The 17879-nt window shown below is 43.4% G+C and overlaps 1 protein-coding gene across 7 annotated transcripts in view; it reads right to left on the bottom strand.

The window, feature by feature from the left end:
- PHACTR1 (phosphatase and actin regulator 1) overlaps nt 1-17879 on the bottom strand; it is a 647384-nt gene that overhangs the window by 299073 nt on the left and 330432 nt on the right. For all 7 annotated transcript variants that reach the window (XM_029590673.1, XM_029590669.1, XM_029590672.1 and 4 more), the window contains one exon: nt 13430-13594. In XM_029590673.1, the coding sequence (XP_029446533.1) occupies nt 13430-13594 (165 nt within the window). The remainder of the gene's footprint in view (nt 1-13429; nt 13595-17879) is intronic.

Genomic DNA, 17879 nt, shown 5'->3' with positions numbered 1-17879 from the left:
GCTGAAGAAAATTCATGAGAGCCATCCTCCAACATTCTGGATAAGTCCTTACTACAGCACTTTCACCAAGCACACCCGGGTAAACAGGTCCTTCTCGGAAGGGGTGTAAGAGGGGGGGGTACTGTTGCGGCCCGCGGTTCTCCCACCTTTGCTGCTGCTGCCCCCGGCTACCGCGGCCCTCCGCAGCAGGCCTCCCATGGCCTGCCGCATGGCCGCCGATGTCGTCCTCCTCTCCTCAGCAGGGCTCTCCCTGGGCGGGCGTGCAGGAAGCCCCACCCCTTAAAGGGACAGCGCAGGAAGCAGCAAGTCAGCCCCAGTAAGTGACGTCAGCAAAGAAGGGGTATTTAAACCCCATTTAGGCACTGGAACTCTGCCTTTGCAACAGATTCCCTCTGTTGCTCTCGGGCTGCGCTGATTCAGTTGTTCTCTGTACATTGGTGCCTTGTTCCCCTCTTTTCCTTGCTTCCTAGTGCCTGACTCCGTTCCTGGCTCCTTTCCTCGGCTTGATCTCCTGGCTTGAACTTGGCTCGTCTCTTCGTCCTCACCAGTGGCCTCTATCCTCGCTTCGTCTCTTCGCTGCCTGCTTCGGATCATCTGCCTGGACTTCAGCTGTCTCTCGTGAAGGTCGGTTCCTATCCAGCTGGGTGAACGCTCGAGTAACTGCTCCTCGGGGGATCTACAGTATTCATAGACCACCCGCTCCTCGAGGGGTCGTCCGGTCGGATCCTCGGAACCAGCTCCAGTGAGTCCTCCTCTTCGCCTACGCCACCTCCCGGAGACGAGTTCCCACTGAAAGGCCTCCTCGGCAGTCGTCATCATCTCTCGCTCCGGCTCAAGTGTCCACTCCCACAACCCCCTTAACCAATAAGCCTTGATGCTATTGGCGCAACTGCAACATCGCTCCCTGCTTCGATGGCGGGGATGGATAGAGGGGAGGGAAAAAGGAATTTGGATTCAGAGACAACCAACATAGTCTGGGATATGATGCACAGACATTGGGGAAAAACCATAAGACTGATTCTACAGCCAAATCAATAAGCAAAGCATGTCAAGCAGCACAGACTGATACATGTGAGTAACTTGCATGGCGTGGCAGATACTTTGCTGGGCAGACTGGATGGACCATTAATGCCTTTGTGCCATCATTTCTATGTTTCTATGTTAATTTTGAGCTTCAGGGTGTAACACATCAAGGAAAAACCCCCCAAAGAAATAAATTTAAAAAAAGGGAAAGGTTGATGAGGTCCCACAAAGGGGGTATGAAGGATGCTTTAGAATATATTGACAGGATCCCAGCAGTCAGATGCTCCAAAAAGAAATTAGTCAATTCCAGTCACTCCTCAAGGCAAAATAGTTTAATATATCCCAAATAAAACATATAGAATATCAATAAATTACCATTTATTAATGTACTGGAATTCACAATTACATAAAAATGATATACATTGTAGTATTTAAAATAATCTACAAAAATATATACTGTATACATTGTAGTCAGTATAAAACATTACAATATGTACACTATAAATTCTACACATTCAAATTGCCAACTAATAATACAGATAAAATTGACTAAATCAATAAAGGGAAATCAATTATAGGCTCTCAGAAGTCATAAGCTTGTTTGAATAGTCAGGTTTTTAATCCTTTTTGGAATTTTGCAAATTTGATTCTAGACTAAATTGTAATGGAACTTAATTCCAGAATAGTGGTGCCAAAAAGCTGAAAGAGGACTGGCATATATGCTCCAATCTGATTTTTGTAGGAGATAGGATAGCTAAAAGTGCCTGCTGAAATGAATCTAAAGCTCGAACAAAGGCTGTAAGGAATTAGTAAGCAGGATCACCTCTGTGAAGACATTTAAAAACAATGGTTAAAATCGTAAGCTTAATTTGTGATGCTATAACCAACCAATGCAGCTTATGCAGTGGAGTCACATGGTCAAATTATTTTAGCATTAAACAGAAGCTTTCCTGCTGTATTTTGCAGTAAATGCTAGATGATACAGAACACTTCTGGTATTATGAATTAGAGTAATCATTTCAAGCTGACATTACTCCGCAGTCTACCTTATATGACCTCTTGTTCTAGAACTTCCTTTCCACTAAAAAAAAAAGAGTTTTTTTTTAATTTTTGTATTGACAAATCATAGGTTGTATCCATACAGCACTGGTACAACATACAAAATACCAAACTGAGGAAATTTTGATCATGTGTCTGTGTCAGGACGCAATTCTCCAACTCCTCAACCTCCTCTGCTGCAGAGTTCCAAAAGGAAAAAAGTATAGAAAATAATATAACACCACAAATCAAAGACCATAGAAACCGGGAATCTTCCTTGACCAGTCAGACTTAGAAAATATGTTGAGGGGAGACTGCTGGGCTTCTTCCTAGAGCGTCAAAATTTCCCCAAATTAGAATAAATATACTTAATCTATCTTCCCTAGAGATCCAAGTGTCAATTCTAGCCTTCTCCAACAAATTACGCATGAAAGAAACCAAGGGCCAGATTTTAAAAGCCCTGCGTGCGTAAATCCGGTTGGATTTATGCTCGCAGGGGGGCTACGCGCGCTGAGCCTATTTTGCATAGGCCCGGCGACGCACGCAAGTCCCGGGACGAGCGTATGTCCCGGGCTTTGAAAAAGGGGCAGGGTGCCGGTCCGGGGGGTGGGACCGAAGCCTCCGGCACAACGGCCGTGCCGGGGGATCACGCGCCGGCAGCTGGCTGGTGCGCGCAAGTTACACCTGCCAGAGGCAGGCATAAAAAACAAAATAAAGGTGGGGGGGGGATTTAGGTAGGGCTGGGGGGCGGGTTAGATAGGGGAAGGGAGGGGAAGGTGGGGGGAACGGGGAAAGCCATTGGGGCTCCCCTAGGGCTCTGCGCACGCAAGGTGCACAAGTGTGCACCCTCTTGCACGCGCTGACCCCGGATTTTATAACATGCACGCGTAGATTTGTCTGCCCCCAAGAGTAATAAGTCAGGAATCTCCTTTTTTCTACTTGTTATGCTTCTCCCTGTGTACACTAACATCCCTCCAGCTCTGGCCACTGTCCCACTGTTTTGTTTTCTACCCTGAGATCATTAGCTAGGATCACACCAAGATCTCTTTCTTAACTGGTACGTATCAGTATCTCACCTTCCAATCACGTACTATTCTCTTGAATTTCTGCACCCCAAATGCATGATTCTGCATGTCTTTGTATTGAACCGTAGCTGCCAAGAACTTGACCACTCCTTGTGCTTTCTTAGTTCACTTCCCATTTGTCTACTTCAAATGGGAATATCCACTCTTTTGCAGATTCAAGGGGCCTATTCAGAGGCGCTACTACAGGCAGGTAAGACGAATGCCTGCCTGAGGGTAAGAAATCATTATTCTAATGGCTATCCCTGCTATCTGAATCCTTCCCTCCCTCCCTCATGGCTGTCCCTGCTGTATGAATCCTTTCCCCCTCCCCCATGGCTATCCCTGCTGTATGAATCATTTGCTCGCTTCCCCTCCCGATCCCTTAATTCACCTGCTACTATCTGGATGACGACAGCACTTGCAGTTGCTTAGGAATGTCCTCCTTCCTCCCCCGCAATGTCCCACTGTGGCGGTAGGACAGCTTTTCCCCCATAATTCCTCCGGATCTCTTAACTCAACCGCTCGCTGCTGCTATGAGGACGACGATGAACTTGCGGTCGCTCAGGCACATTCTTCCTCCTCCCCCGCGAGGTGCCAGGGACACACCTTGAACCACGTGGTTCTAAGTACACCAATCAGACCCTAGCTTGGGAGGAGGGAGGATGCACCTATGCAACCTCAAGTTCTTTCATTGTTCTGATAGCAGCAAGCGGGTGAGTTAAGGAATAGGGAGGGTGTGCAGAGGAGAAGCTGTCCGAATGCCTCAACGGGACTTCACGGGGAGAGGAAAGATGTGCCTTAGCAACTGCAAGTGCCCTCGTCGTCCTCATAGTAGCGGGTGAGTTATGGGATCAGGAGAAGGAGCGCACAAATGATTCAATCATGCTTCATTAATGTGGACTGACCCATGGATAAGATGACCGCGATTTTAAGGACCAATTTTTGGGGTAAAACTTTTAGACTTACACACGAGTATATACAGTAGATTAGAGAAAGGGAATTCCAGAAGCTGGGACAAAGCAGGAAAAGGCATGACATCGAGCAAGCATCAGACTGGCCATTTTTTAAAGGTACCACCAACTGTTCATTGCCTGAAGTTGCAAAGGGTAGTGCAATCACCTATGGAAAAGGTGATCTGAACACCTTACTAAGAGTGAAAGAGTAGCCTGGTGGTTAGAGCAGCAGGCTATGAACCAGGAGACCACTCCTTGTGACCTTGGGTAAGTCACTTTACCCTCCATTGCCTCAGGTACAAACTTACCGCATCATTCTTCAAAATGCGTTATGGTGTTAACACATGCGAACAATGATGTAGCGTATGGTGCGAATGCAAATTTTTTTGGGGGGGGAGGGCGGGATCGAGGAGGAGTTTTGGGCGGGAATTAGTTAAATTAGGGGACATATCGCACTGTGTGATAACATAACGCATGCTATCGCACGGTCTTAATGCCAGAAACAACTACACCTTTTTCCCTGGTGTTAAGCTGTGAGATATGCCTGATATGGCCATAAAGCAATTCAGGATACATTTTTGGAATTGCATTTTGGCCATTTCTAGGCTTGGGGAGGGAGAGGGGGAGAGTGGAGTGGAGTGAGAGTGAGAGAGAGCGCCTCTGGGGAGGCCCTCACTGTGTGCACTTTTTAAAATCTCTATAGGAGGGCCGCCTAATAGGTCGAGGAGAGGTGTTGGTGGTGGTTTAGGGTTTAGGGGCCAGTTTCTCATGTAGAGTGAGACGTACGAACAGCACAGTACACCTGGGTGAAGATTTGACATCATTTGGAGTGAGGAAAGTCTAACACAGATGAAATTTTGTACTTCATGAGACAACATAGTACAACATTTCATCTTTGTTAGACTTTCCTCACTCCAAATGCATGTACGTCTCACTCTACATGTGAAACTGGCCCCTAAACCCAAAACCACCACTAACACCTCACCTCGACCTATTAGGTGGCCCTCCTAAAGAGATTTAAATAAACTACTACGAGGGCCTTATAGATAGTCTCTCTCTTTCTCTCTCTCTCCTCCCTAGCACAGAATGCAAAAAGTAGGGTTTATTGCACAGTTTATTGCACAATCTAACCCAGGGGTGGGCAGTTCCGGTCCTCGAGGGCCACAAACCAGTCTGGTTTTCAGGATATCCCTAATGAATATGCATGAGAGAGATTTGCATGCACTCTGCTTCAGTTGTATGCAAATCTATGTCATGCATATTCATTAGGATATCCTAAAACCTCGACAGGTTTGTGGCCCTCGAGGACTGGAATTGCCCACCCCTGATCTAACCCCTAGATTCATCAAAAAGTTTTAATAATGCAGTGATAATGCCCGCCCTAACAAAAAGGGACATGTTTAGGGAAATTTTGGAGTTACCGCACAGTGCAGTAACTTACTGCTTCGCACTGGTATTATTGCACAGCGTGGTAACCACACTGTGATAACCACTGTAAACACTGTGCAATAATACCAATGCGAAGCAGTAAGTTACTGCACTGTGCGGTAACTCCAAAATTTCCCTAAACATGTCCCTTTTTGTTAGGGCGGGCATTATCACTGCGTTATTAAAACTTTTTGATGAATCTAGGGGTTAGATTGTAAGCCCTCTGGGGATAGGGAAATACCTACAGTACCTGAAAGTAATCCACTTTGTAGTGCTGACAAAAGTGCAAAAAGTGGAATATAAAAATGTAAATAAATAAATGTATCTTATGGTCATCACATGCCCAGTCCTCATTGGTTATACATGAAATGTACGCAACCAAGTCACAGATGAGAGCTTGTATAAAATGAAATGTAATTTATAACATCAATGAAACTTCCTTAAACAGTATGAGGTCCATATTCAGTCACTGTCCAGATAGCAAAGTTAGCGAGATAAACTTATCTGGCTTTGGAGGGATATTCAATAGTGCAGCCGCACTATTGAATATAGCCAGCCATCTTAAAATTGACTGGCTAACTTTAGTACAGCTCTTTGGCCCAACTAGACTTACCCCTGAATGCAATAAGCCACGATGTTTTTTCGCAGGAGGGGCCCCACTATTGTGGGGAGGGGTGTAGTTGTAATAGTAGAGCCCCTCCACTGAAAAAGCATTGTGGTGGTATGGCACGTTCTTTTGTCTCATGGCCAAACACTGCGGGACAAAAGAACGTGATGAGCAGCACTTTAATGTGATGGCAGCCCCAACCTCACAGGACCACCATTGCCTTAAAGGGCCAATGGCCTGAAAAATAAAAGTCACATGCAACAGGGAAGTTGAGTGGGGGTCTGTGCTGACCCCTGTCTCAACTCGGGGCCACCAGCTGAGATGGCCCTGACTCACACAAAATGTTAATAAAAAAAAGAGCTGCACAGCAACAGACCCAGCCCCCCCGCCCCCCAAAGCTAAAACATAAAAGGTGGCCCAGGCGCCCCCACTGCCATACCCTCCACCCCCAAGTAACAGTGATGGCCCCTCCCCCCCCCCCCCCGATTGTAAAAATAAAATAAAAAAGATCCCAGGCCCAACCCCACTCCCCAGAAGGAAAAATAAAGTAGTGCTCCAGCCCCCACCCCTACTTCCCACCTCCCCCACCCCCCCATATCTAAAAACGGATCCCGCATCAAGGCTGGGTGCACCCTTGCACCTGGCCCAATCGGCGCCATTTTCCAAAATTGTGTTGATCTGATCTTGCCCCAGCCATGAGATTGGGGTAAAATCCAGGAATCGGATAATTTAGCCAGCTAATTCAACTCCTCTCAGTTATGCTCCTGGAATGCCCCTAACTTATACTGGCTAGAATTCAGCCAGATAAGTGCCCAAATATTCATTTAGCCAGCTAACACAATGAGAAAATTAATACACTGGTAGATACGTCCTTTGATAAACTAATAATTTCATCATTTTATAAAAGAATAATTTGGAACTTTTTTTATTTATTGGTTTTATATGCCGGTTTTATTTATTTGCATTCACATTACTTATTAATGAAACACATTCATTACTGAAGAATAAAAATATTCTTTGTAATCTTTATGGACCTACATATTACTAAGTTTGGCAATGGAAAAATTGATGATACATATGTTTATTGGTGGCATATAGGTAATTCTTTAAGTTTTACCTCTTTGGGATTATTCTCCTCCTTCTTTTTTCTGTCACTGTATCTTTTCTTCTATGCCATATGTCTCCATGCCAGCTACCTATGGGCCTTCTCCAACGCTTTCTTTAGTGAACAACAATATTGGTTTCATTATTTTTGCCTTTTCCTTGTACCATCTACACATTCTTCCTTTCCATCTCTCAGCCCTACAGTACCATCTCTGTCCTTCTTCCTTAGGTTCCATCGTATAAAAACAACATAGGAATCTCATTTGTAATCCTCTATTCCACTACCTGCCCATACTTTATCCTGTACTTTTAGTATCAATATTACTCTTCAGTGTATACCACTGTGAAAGTGCAGCCCTTCAGCTAGTCCCCTTAGCAAATAGTGAGGTTGGTGCCATCTCTTGGCTCCATCCTCTAGGTCAGTCCCCCCCTCACCACTATTCTCGCCATCTCTCTCTCTCTTTCTGAGGTTCTCTCCTCCTCCTGCTCTTACCTTCCATGCTCTATAATCATTTAGGTGAGGGCATGTCCAAGTCAGGAGCTTGAAAGCTCTCCCTTGCAGGAGAGCTTAAAGGCGAATCTTTCTTTCTTGAATGTAGAATACATAAAGTCCTCAGACTTAAGACACAATTGGCTCCTGAAAATTGTGTCTTAAGTCAAAATGTTGTAAGACGAACCCAACCATCTAATTAAGAACTGATCCGGCTCTGGGGAAAATGGTGTCCTGGGCGAAAATCTTTGATGGTGTCTCCCCACCCCCAACTGATCCCTTGCTCCTCAGGGTCAAAGGGTAAGGAAGTCAGACTGGGGGGAAGGGAGGGAAAAGGGTGAGCCCCCCCCCCCCACCTCAGATTAACAAGGATTAGTGCCAGTGGGTACACTTTATCTCTCCCCCAGACCTCAGCACCTCTCCCCATTTCCCCCATCACTCCAGTGCTGGCCTTAGAAATATACATGTTCTAGATCTAGGATGCTGCATCTATAGAATAAAATGACATACACTGTTTCATTTTTTATCAATCATGTATCACTGGTTCACACATCACCAGCAAAACTGAGACAAAAATCTCCATCACAAATTTCAAATTTTGTCTAAATAACCAAGAAGTAGAGCACAGCTCTAGACTATGCACACCTTGGACTGACATAAACCGTATCTGACAATATGGCCATAAGACGTTATACGAAAAAATCCCAAGGGCCTTATATGCAATAAAGAAAACCAGTTCTAGCTATCCAGCAAAACTATTTTTTTAAATCATTTGACATTACATCAACAATTGTAGAAAATGGATTCAAGATCTTATTCAGATTATATTTAACACCTCATAGATTATACAAAAATATACCTACAGGTTACCAGTTAACTGCTAGAGACAAATACAGAATAAAAAGACCATAAAGCAAAAATAGATATGTACAGACCAAAAACTGAACTGGAAATTGCCACAAGTAATGCAACATTACCATTCTTCATAAAACATCAAATAAAATCAAGAAATATAAATCATGAATCATAATAGTAAAGCCATACTAATAAAAACAATAAATATTTCAAAACATCTGATGAATAGAACATCCATTAATTTAAAAATGTTATAAATTTCCCAAAACACCAATAAAATATTTTAAAACTGCAGAAACATCATAATATCCAATAATTAAAACTAAGGATTAAAACATCTGCTCTCCATACCTGGGAACTTTTGATTTCCAGTCACCCTGAGATTGTCGTGGATTGGGGTATGGGGGTTGCACACATTTTAGCCTCTTTCTTACACACATATGCACAAACATGTTCATTCTCTCACACACTTCTTTTCTTATACACATGCCCAAGTTCTCAAACACACTCCCTCTTTCTCACATACACAAGTTCTCTCTATTCCTCAAACACACACCCTCTCTCTCCCCCTCGTGCACACACACACACACATACATGCCCACAGGCTCTCTCTCTCACACACACACACAGAGGCTCGCACACACACATACACACACACACAGTATTTGTACATGTGTGAGCCTATGTGTGACTCATGAGCTCTCTCACACATACACCCACACAAGTTCACACACAATTCAACATATTCATTCTCTAATACTCCCTGTCTCATACATACACCCATGCTCTCACATGCACTTCCACTGTCTCACATATACAGAATCTCTCTCTCTCTCACTCACAAACTCCCTTTCTCTCACATACACTGTGTGTGTGTAAGAGTCTATGTGTAACACATAGGCTCTCACAGATATATATACACACAGGCTCTCACACACAGTCACATAGACTCTCTCTCTCTTACAACACATACACACATTTACATATGAACATTCTCTCACACACACCCCCAAGCTCTTACACCCAAACTAACATACACATAGGCTCTCACACACACACACATACATACACACACTCTCTCAGGGCCTCACTTTCTCTTCAGGAAGCAGCAGGATGGAGTCCACTGTGGCTCCACTGAACCTCTCTTTGTGCCATGGCAGGATGGGGTCTTCCACGACTCCACTAGGCCTCTCTCTTTGGCTGCTTAGGAATGGGGACTACCTCAGCCCTGCCATCTTTCTTCAGCCCATGGTGGGATGGGGTCTGTTGTGGCCCCACCAGGCCTCTCTTCAGGCCACAACAGGATGGTGTCTGTTTCTGTTTGGGCTGCAGCGGGATGGGGTACACCATGGCCCCACTGAGCCTTTCTTCAGGCCACAGTGGGATGGGGTCTGCCATGGCCTTGCCGGGCCTTTCCTCCACTGTCGTGGGATGGGTAATGCTGGCGGTGTCCCAGGAGCTCACAGCACCCAGGGTAACTGCCCAGCTCGACCTACCCAAGAAGAAAAATATTAGAAATTGAAAACTGGTTCCAGCACCAAGGCCCAATACCCTAGCTGCACCAAAATAAGCTTGAATTTAGTAATATATAGTACTATAAAAAACACAGATACATTTTAAAGTATTACTTTTTTTTTTCTGAAGAGGAAAATGCCAAAGCATACCTACAGGACACTGCACTGACAATGTTTTGAGGAGCGGAAGTCCCTGGTACTTTTCTTACTGACAGTAAGTGCTATGATGATATTACCAGTTTTTAGCTGCTGGTCTCAGTTTCAGTCCCTGAGCAGAAGTACCCACAATTCATCACTGATAGGGAGTGTAAAAGAACAATAAAATCATTATTATTATTCATACCTAATTAGTTTGAAAAGATGATGCAGTAGGAGATAAAGTAACTTGCCTACCACAGAGACTAACAGCAAGAGATGAGATTATGGCCATCAATCAGACATTGTACCTACTAAGTTAATTCCCTAACTGAGACGATACATTTCCCAGGGATCTCAGTACTAAATCCAACCACTTGCCACTTGGGCACACATGTGGTTATCCTTGAAAACTTTTAATAATAAAAGCATACACGGGAAATGCTTTCTTCTAGAATGAACAATGGTGCAAGATGAGATAATTTTTCAGTCTTCATGCTATTTTTGTGTGAATATTAGACACAGCTTTTCCAAGCCCTTGACATAGATCTTGGAGTTATAATTGACAATCATCTGAGCTTAAAGAAGTTTATAAATTATACTATAAAGGAATGCTTCTACAAGTTACAGGTGCTCAAAAAACTTAAGCCTCTCCTATATCACCATGACTTCAGGACTGTACTCCAAGCAATCCTGTTCTCTAAGGTCGATTATTGTAACTCGATCCTGCAAGGTCTACCAGCTGTTACATTAAAACCTCTGCAACTACTCCAAAATGCAGCTGCTAGGATTTTGACCAACACTAAGCGCAGAGATCACATCACGCCTATACTAAAAGACCTACATTGGCTTCCAGTTAATTTTAGAATTATTCACAAATCCCTCACCATCATCCATAAAAACATCCACCACCAGACTCCCCTAGACCTACTACACCCTCTCAAATTACACTCTTCAGCTAGACCTTTGAGAGATGCCTATAAGGGATCCCTTCATGTTCCCTCAATCAAAATGGTACAAAGATTAACAATCAGGGACCGGGCTTTTTCAACAGCAGGCCCCACCATTTGGAATACACTACCCCCAGACCTCCGACAGGAAACCTGCCTCATAAATTTTAAAAAGAAACTGAAAACTTGGCTTTTCGGTAGAGCCTTTCCTGTCTCCTAGACTATATTCTACTAAGATATTATCCAATCAGCTGTGCTTCAATAACTAGCAGAATATCATATAATCATGTTATAATGCTAGAGTTATTCTCTTGAGGTTGGCTCCAAGCCTCTTTCCCTCTGTTATATCTCTCTACTTTGATGATCTTTCTCTTCATTTCCAATTCCAAGTTACTCACCCTTGTTATAATGTAACTTTTTTTTTTTTTTTTTTTTTTACCTTCTGCTCCCTATCTGTCTCCTCTTTTGAGGTTTGACTAGTTATTGTTAATGTACTATCGTTCTATGTAAACCGAGTTGATTTGATCTGTATCAAGAAAATCGGTATATAAAAACCCTAAATAAATAAATAAATAAATAAATATGAGAACCTAAGAAAGCCTGTTCAGTTTTCCAGACACTTCTCACTCTGATAGCCGCAGATATTCTGTACAACCTCATAAACTGTTGCTGTACAATAATCTCCCATTGCATATTCAACACCATCATCCAACATCTATCGAAAAATTCACACTCAGAATCGGAGAGTTCACGTCCAACTGTAGTGTCAAGACTGCTTCAGAATGCGGCAGCACTTTCTGTACATCGTGCATAGTTTCAAAAGCACACAGGACAAGCTGCAGCAATACACATCCTGCAGCAATTAAGGGGGGTTAATCTTCAAAGCTGTTTACACGCATCAAACCAAGGCTCAGTGCATGTGAAAGTATGGGCGTAACCCGGTTTCACGCATGCTTTTATATGCCCTGAGGAGAGGCATTCTGGGGAGGCAGAGCTGGGTGCAGTCAGCACATACACACAGACTTTTTGATTTTACAAAGCATGCGCTTAAAACTGGGTTTTTATCTGTGGAAGTGGGTTTTTGAAAACTGCTACAGTATATGCCATTGAATTATCAATAGGTTTTACATGCATAAGTACACTTTAAACATGTAAATGGGATTTTGAAAACTGGTACGATAGTATGTTACTCCTTTGAACATTACCTCCTTAGTGTACGGAGGTGTAATTTTACACGAGTGAATATGTGCGTGTACTCAGCCAATTATCCAAGTATTTTCAAAGCAAAGTAGTGCATATAAGTTTACTTTGAAAATACTCGGTACAATGTTCACACAGGCTTCCCTACTACATGGGCTGTTTTGACAATTACTCTCTAATGGGCCGATACAGTACATGCGCTCCAACGGAGCGCACTGTTAACCCTCTATTGGATGCGCGTTTTCGACACGCTAGCGTTACCCCTTATTCAGTAAGGGGCCGAAAACGCGCATCCAACCCCCTGAACCTAATAGCGCCCGCAACATGCAAATGCATGCTGGTGGCCCTATTAGGTATTCCCGCGCGATTCAGAAAACAAAATGTGCAGCCAAGCTGCACATTTTGCTTTCAGAAATTAGCGCCTACCCAAAGGTAGGCGCTAATTTCTTCGGGCACTGGGAAAGTGCACAGAAAAGCAGTAAAAACTGTTTTCTGTACACCCTCCGACTTAATATCATGGCGATATTAAGTTGGAGGTCCCAAAAGTTACCAAAAGTAAAAAAAAAAATAAAAATTTGAAGTCGGCCCACGGCTCGAAAACCAGAAGCTCAATTTTGCCGGCGTACGGTTTCCGAATCCATGGCTGTCAGCGGCCTCGTGAACCGACGCCAGCAAAATTGAGCGTCGGCTGTCAAACCCGCTGACAGCCACCACTCCGGTCCAAAAGGAGGCGCTAGGGACGTGCTAGTGACCCTAGCGCCTCCTTTTGCCATTTTTACCGCCAGGTCTAATTTGCATAGTGAATCGCGCGCACAGAAGAGTGGCCTGTGCGCGCGCCAGGAGAGCAGGCATTCGCCCGCTCTCCCGCGGACTTTATTGTATTGGCCCGTTATAGGTGTTACTGAAACTCTAGGAGCAGCCCGGCTAGCAAGAAAGCCACAAATTCATTACTGCTATGTTTTGTCGATGATTTTTGCCATAAATAAAAAGGGGGGTGTTCGGGGAGTGGGAGGACAACGCATGATACTACAGCAATACAGTCAAAGCCAACCAAAGAAAGGTTCTAACCTGCAGAGGTCTGTTTGAACTTTTCGCTCTTCTTTTTCCTCCATTTCCATGGCTTGAAAAGTCTTCCTAGAGTGGCGAACTTGCTTCTTCTTCTGATGGGAGGCGTGTGGGTTCCTGGCACAAGAGAGTCTGAACGCATGGCAGCCAGTCTTTCCACCTCCTCAGCTGTATCACCCAAGAGAAGGGAAAAAGGAACATCCATTAGCAACTAACAGCTATGCTTTCAGGTACGGAGGACAGAGATTAGATGGTTTGCTTAGCACTTTTCTTCATATGGAATAACAAAGAGGCATGATGACGGGCGGCTGAATAGCGTGAAATAATGAGTTCTAAAATATGCTGAAAATATAAGTTGTAAAAGGCTAGTGTTGAACGGCTTAATATTCCAAGGGGCTCAGAGACCTGTCTATCACAACCCCACTGAGAAACTGGATGCTGACAAAAAAAAAAAAAAAAAATGCTATAAGCTGGGGCTTGTGCAGCCGTAACTGACAGGCTCCAGAGCCCTAGTACAGAGCGCTTTCCTTTATGGCTGACAGGCCTTTTAAAAACTTAACATTTTCTGCTGATTTTAAGCCAGTACTGTGCAACAAGACAGCAACCTCTAAAAACGGTCATCAACCATGACATCAATGGAAAGGGATACTTTAACAAGAAATACCTTTTCATAACAAGCGAGGTTAATGAATCAGATTTCCTCACAGGCACTGTCCTGCTAGTTTGGAATTTACTCTGTTGTGTTTTCATTTCATTGTCACTTTGACTTGAAGAGAGTGACAGGGTAGAAAGAACACAGAGAGAGAGAAAAAATAAGAAATGACTGCAATGCAATGTTCCCTCAAATTTTTGAAAGGCTGTGTGCGCAAAAGTTTTCTTTTTGAGCAACTTGTTACAAGCCGAGCCCAAATTTATGTACTGCGAGCCAGTATAATGCAAATATCAGGATTTCTTGTGCATTCTGTGTTATGCTGTATACGCGAGGTCCATGACCTGTGTACACGTACACATGCACACAACTTAAAGGGAACAGTGCTGCAACAGGATATCCTCCAAAACAAACCAACACAGATTCTTTCCAATAACGAAACATAAGACACATTGAATGGGCTTAAAAACCAGACTAGAATTACATCTACTGCCAACGGCTTATTTGTTCCAAGGGCTCTGAAATTTTCACGGTGCTGCACTCTGCTGAACTGAATGGGCGGTGGTAACCAGAAGGCCAGACAGCTAATAAGTAAAAGAGCTGTCATGTCATAAAGCTGCTCGAGTCATCACATGAGATGAAAGCTGGCAGGTTTCTTAGTAACTGCTTAAATGACAGGAAACAGAGAGTAGATCTAAATGGTCAGTTCTCCCAATTGTGAAAGACAAATTGTGAAGTGCCCCAAGGATTGGTACCAGAAATGATCTGGAACGGAGAGCAACAGTGAAGTTATCATATCTGCAGATGACAGAAAAGTGTTCAAAGTAGTTACAACATATGCAGATTGTGAGGAATTTCAGATGGAATAATAGGTAATTGCCAGGTTCTTGTGGCCTGGTTTGGCCTCTGTTGGAAGCAGGATGCTGGGCTTGATGGACCCTTGGTCTGACCCAGCATGGCAATTTCTTATGTTCTTACCTTGCAAGACTAGGGGACTGGGCATCTAAATGGCAGATTAAATTTAATGTGCAAAGTGATGAAAGGAGACAAAAATAATCCTAAACTACAGATACATAATGCTGAGTTCCACATTAGAACATGCCAGTCAGGGAAAGAACCTTGGTGTCATTAATGAAAATATGTTGAAATCCTCAGCTCAGAGTGCATCAGCAGTCAAAAAAGCAGACAGCATGCTAAAAATGATCTGAAAAAGAAATGGATAATAAAATGAAAAATATAATATCGCATCTATATTGCTACAGGAAGTGACCGCATCTCCAGTACTGTGTGCAGTTCTGGTCGCCCCATCTCAAAATATATACAGTGAAACTAGAAGTTACAAAGAAGGGCAACAAAAATGATAAAGGAGATGGAACAGCTCCCATATGAAGAAAGGCTAACAGGTTAGGGATCTTCTGCCTGGGAAAGAGATAGATGAGATAAGATATAAGAAAGGTCTATAAAATCATGAATGAGTTGGAACAGGTAAATAAGGGATAGTTATTTACCCTTTTTCAAAAGTACTAGGACTAGGGGATCTTGGAGTCATGGTGGACAGCACATTTAAATCCTCTGATCAGCGTGCAGTGTGGTCACTAAGGCATTCTGCTTTCTTTCTTTGATAGCAAAATGAAGCCCCTTCCATCTAATTCCTTCCCTGGCTCTGAAGCACTTCTCAAAGGAATTCTCATCTTGTTTATTTATGACTGTACTTTCATTTAATGCTGCTCCTGGTTTTGCTGCAATGTTGAATAGCTGCTAAAAGAAGATCAAGCACAGTGTGATATAAGAATATAAGACCATATTGGGTCGGACCAAGGTTCCATCAAGGTCATTATCCTCTTTCCAAAAGTGGTCAATCCAAGTCACAAGAACCTGGCAGTAACAAAGATAGTATTCAGATTCCATGCTGCTTAAGCCCAGGAATAAACAATGGCTTTCCCAAGTTTACCTTGTTAATAACAGTTTATGGGAAGTTCTCCAAATCTTTTTTTAAAACCAACTATACTAACTGCCTTTACCACAGCCTCTGGCTATGAATTCTAGAGCGAGTGAAAAGGATATTGTCCTTTCTATACTCTAATGTTATCTATTTTCACTGCTACTTATATGTATATCTTATGTATATTTATTTTCTTCTTCTTTTTTAACCACCTTGAGGCCAATGTTCAGTCTCCCTGCCGTGCTTGCAGGCCCACAGATACTTTGCACCCACAGGCCTGTAAGTCGATTTTCAAAAAATAAATCCTGCCGGTCCAGGGATTCTTAGCAAGTACAACATTCTGCATGCAAGAAAACAGGGCCGGTGAAAGGGTGAAAGGTACTGTACCTTCAGTCTTGTCCCCTCTCTATTAACTTTCCCATCCTCCTGAGGTTGTGATAATTGAAATAAAAAATTATGATCACACCATCACCACCACCCCTTCCAGAATGATCCCGTAAAACACATAACTGGACACAAACAGGAAGGAAGGGGGTGGCGGAAGATCATGGCAGGGCCTTGCTGCCCAACTACCCCCACCCCTCACTAATGCTTTTACTTTGTAAAGGGGGAGGGGATCTGCCTGGCAGTCTAATTGCCCTTCCTGCCTCCCCTTGCTTCTCTTGATAATTTTGCTTGTCTTCCATGTCTCCTTATATTTTCCAAATTCTAGATTTTTATTATCATATCCTCCGCCTCTCCTTATTCCTTGGTGACAAGATCAAGTTGGACTGTGGCCTTACAAATCTTATTCTGCTATCACAAGCTATGTTTCTATGGCTACAAGGGCAGGATAATTCCTGCCAGCCTGCACAAGCGTAACAAGGAGCAGCATTACTGCAAATAACCCAGATCAATCAACCAGACAAGTAACCTCATGGAGGCAAGCAGGGAAGGGTCTCAACCTTGGCAAAATCAGGAGGTCCATAATCTGTGCTGAATGTCCGGACAAATGGTGGGATTTGACAATCCTGCCACGCTTGCCCCAAGATACGTGGCGCTTTATCAGACTAAAAACTTTATCCGATTAGCTTGCTTTTTTGACTGCCACCACACACTGAGATGAGTATTTTGAAGTACTGTCCATAATGACTCCAAGATTCATTTCCTGAATGGTTACTACTAATATGGAACTCAGCATTAATTACCTGTAGCTAGTATTATTTTTTCCTATGTGCATCACTTTGCACTTGTTCACATTAAAGTTCACCTGCCATTTAGCTGTTCAGTTCCCAGTCTTCCAAGTTCATTCTGTAGTTCTTCATAATCTGCTTGTGTTTTAAACTACTCTGAATATTTTTGTGATATCTTCAAATGTAATTACTCATTTCTCCCTTTTCCACATCGCTAATGAATAAATTAAACAATGCTGATCCCAGTACAGATCCCTGGGGGACACTACTATTTACCTCTCCTTTATTGGAAAAACTGACCATTTAGTCCATTTAGTGTAGTTATTTGGAGCGAAACTGGCAGCGATAAAGGCCCTTACCTTTCGCCGCCAGCGATGTCTGCGCAGCGTCGGCCCCAGTGCCACCCCAACTCCTCCTCTTCCGGAGCCGACTCCACCCAGACTCTAGTGATCACACGCGAAAAGTCCCTTTTTGCGTGCGATCGCATTTGAAAATGACCCCCTAAATGCCTTATCAATCATCTCACATTTAACCACATGGTAATTCACGCTTTCAAAGAATTGTAATTGGTTAGCAAGACATGTCCTCCCTATGCTAAATAGGCCATGCTGGCTCTTCCCCATTAAGCCATGTTTAACCATATGACCAGTAATTTTGTTCTTAACAATACTCCCACTATTTTACCTGGCA

This window comes from Rhinatrema bivittatum, chromosome 2 (assembly GCF_901001135.1).
Source record: "Rhinatrema bivittatum chromosome 2, aRhiBiv1.1, whole genome shotgun sequence".
Taxonomy (NCBI): domain Eukaryota; kingdom Metazoa; phylum Chordata; class Amphibia; order Gymnophiona; family Rhinatrematidae; genus Rhinatrema; species Rhinatrema bivittatum.
This window is presented reverse-complemented; position numbering and strand designations above follow the sequence as displayed.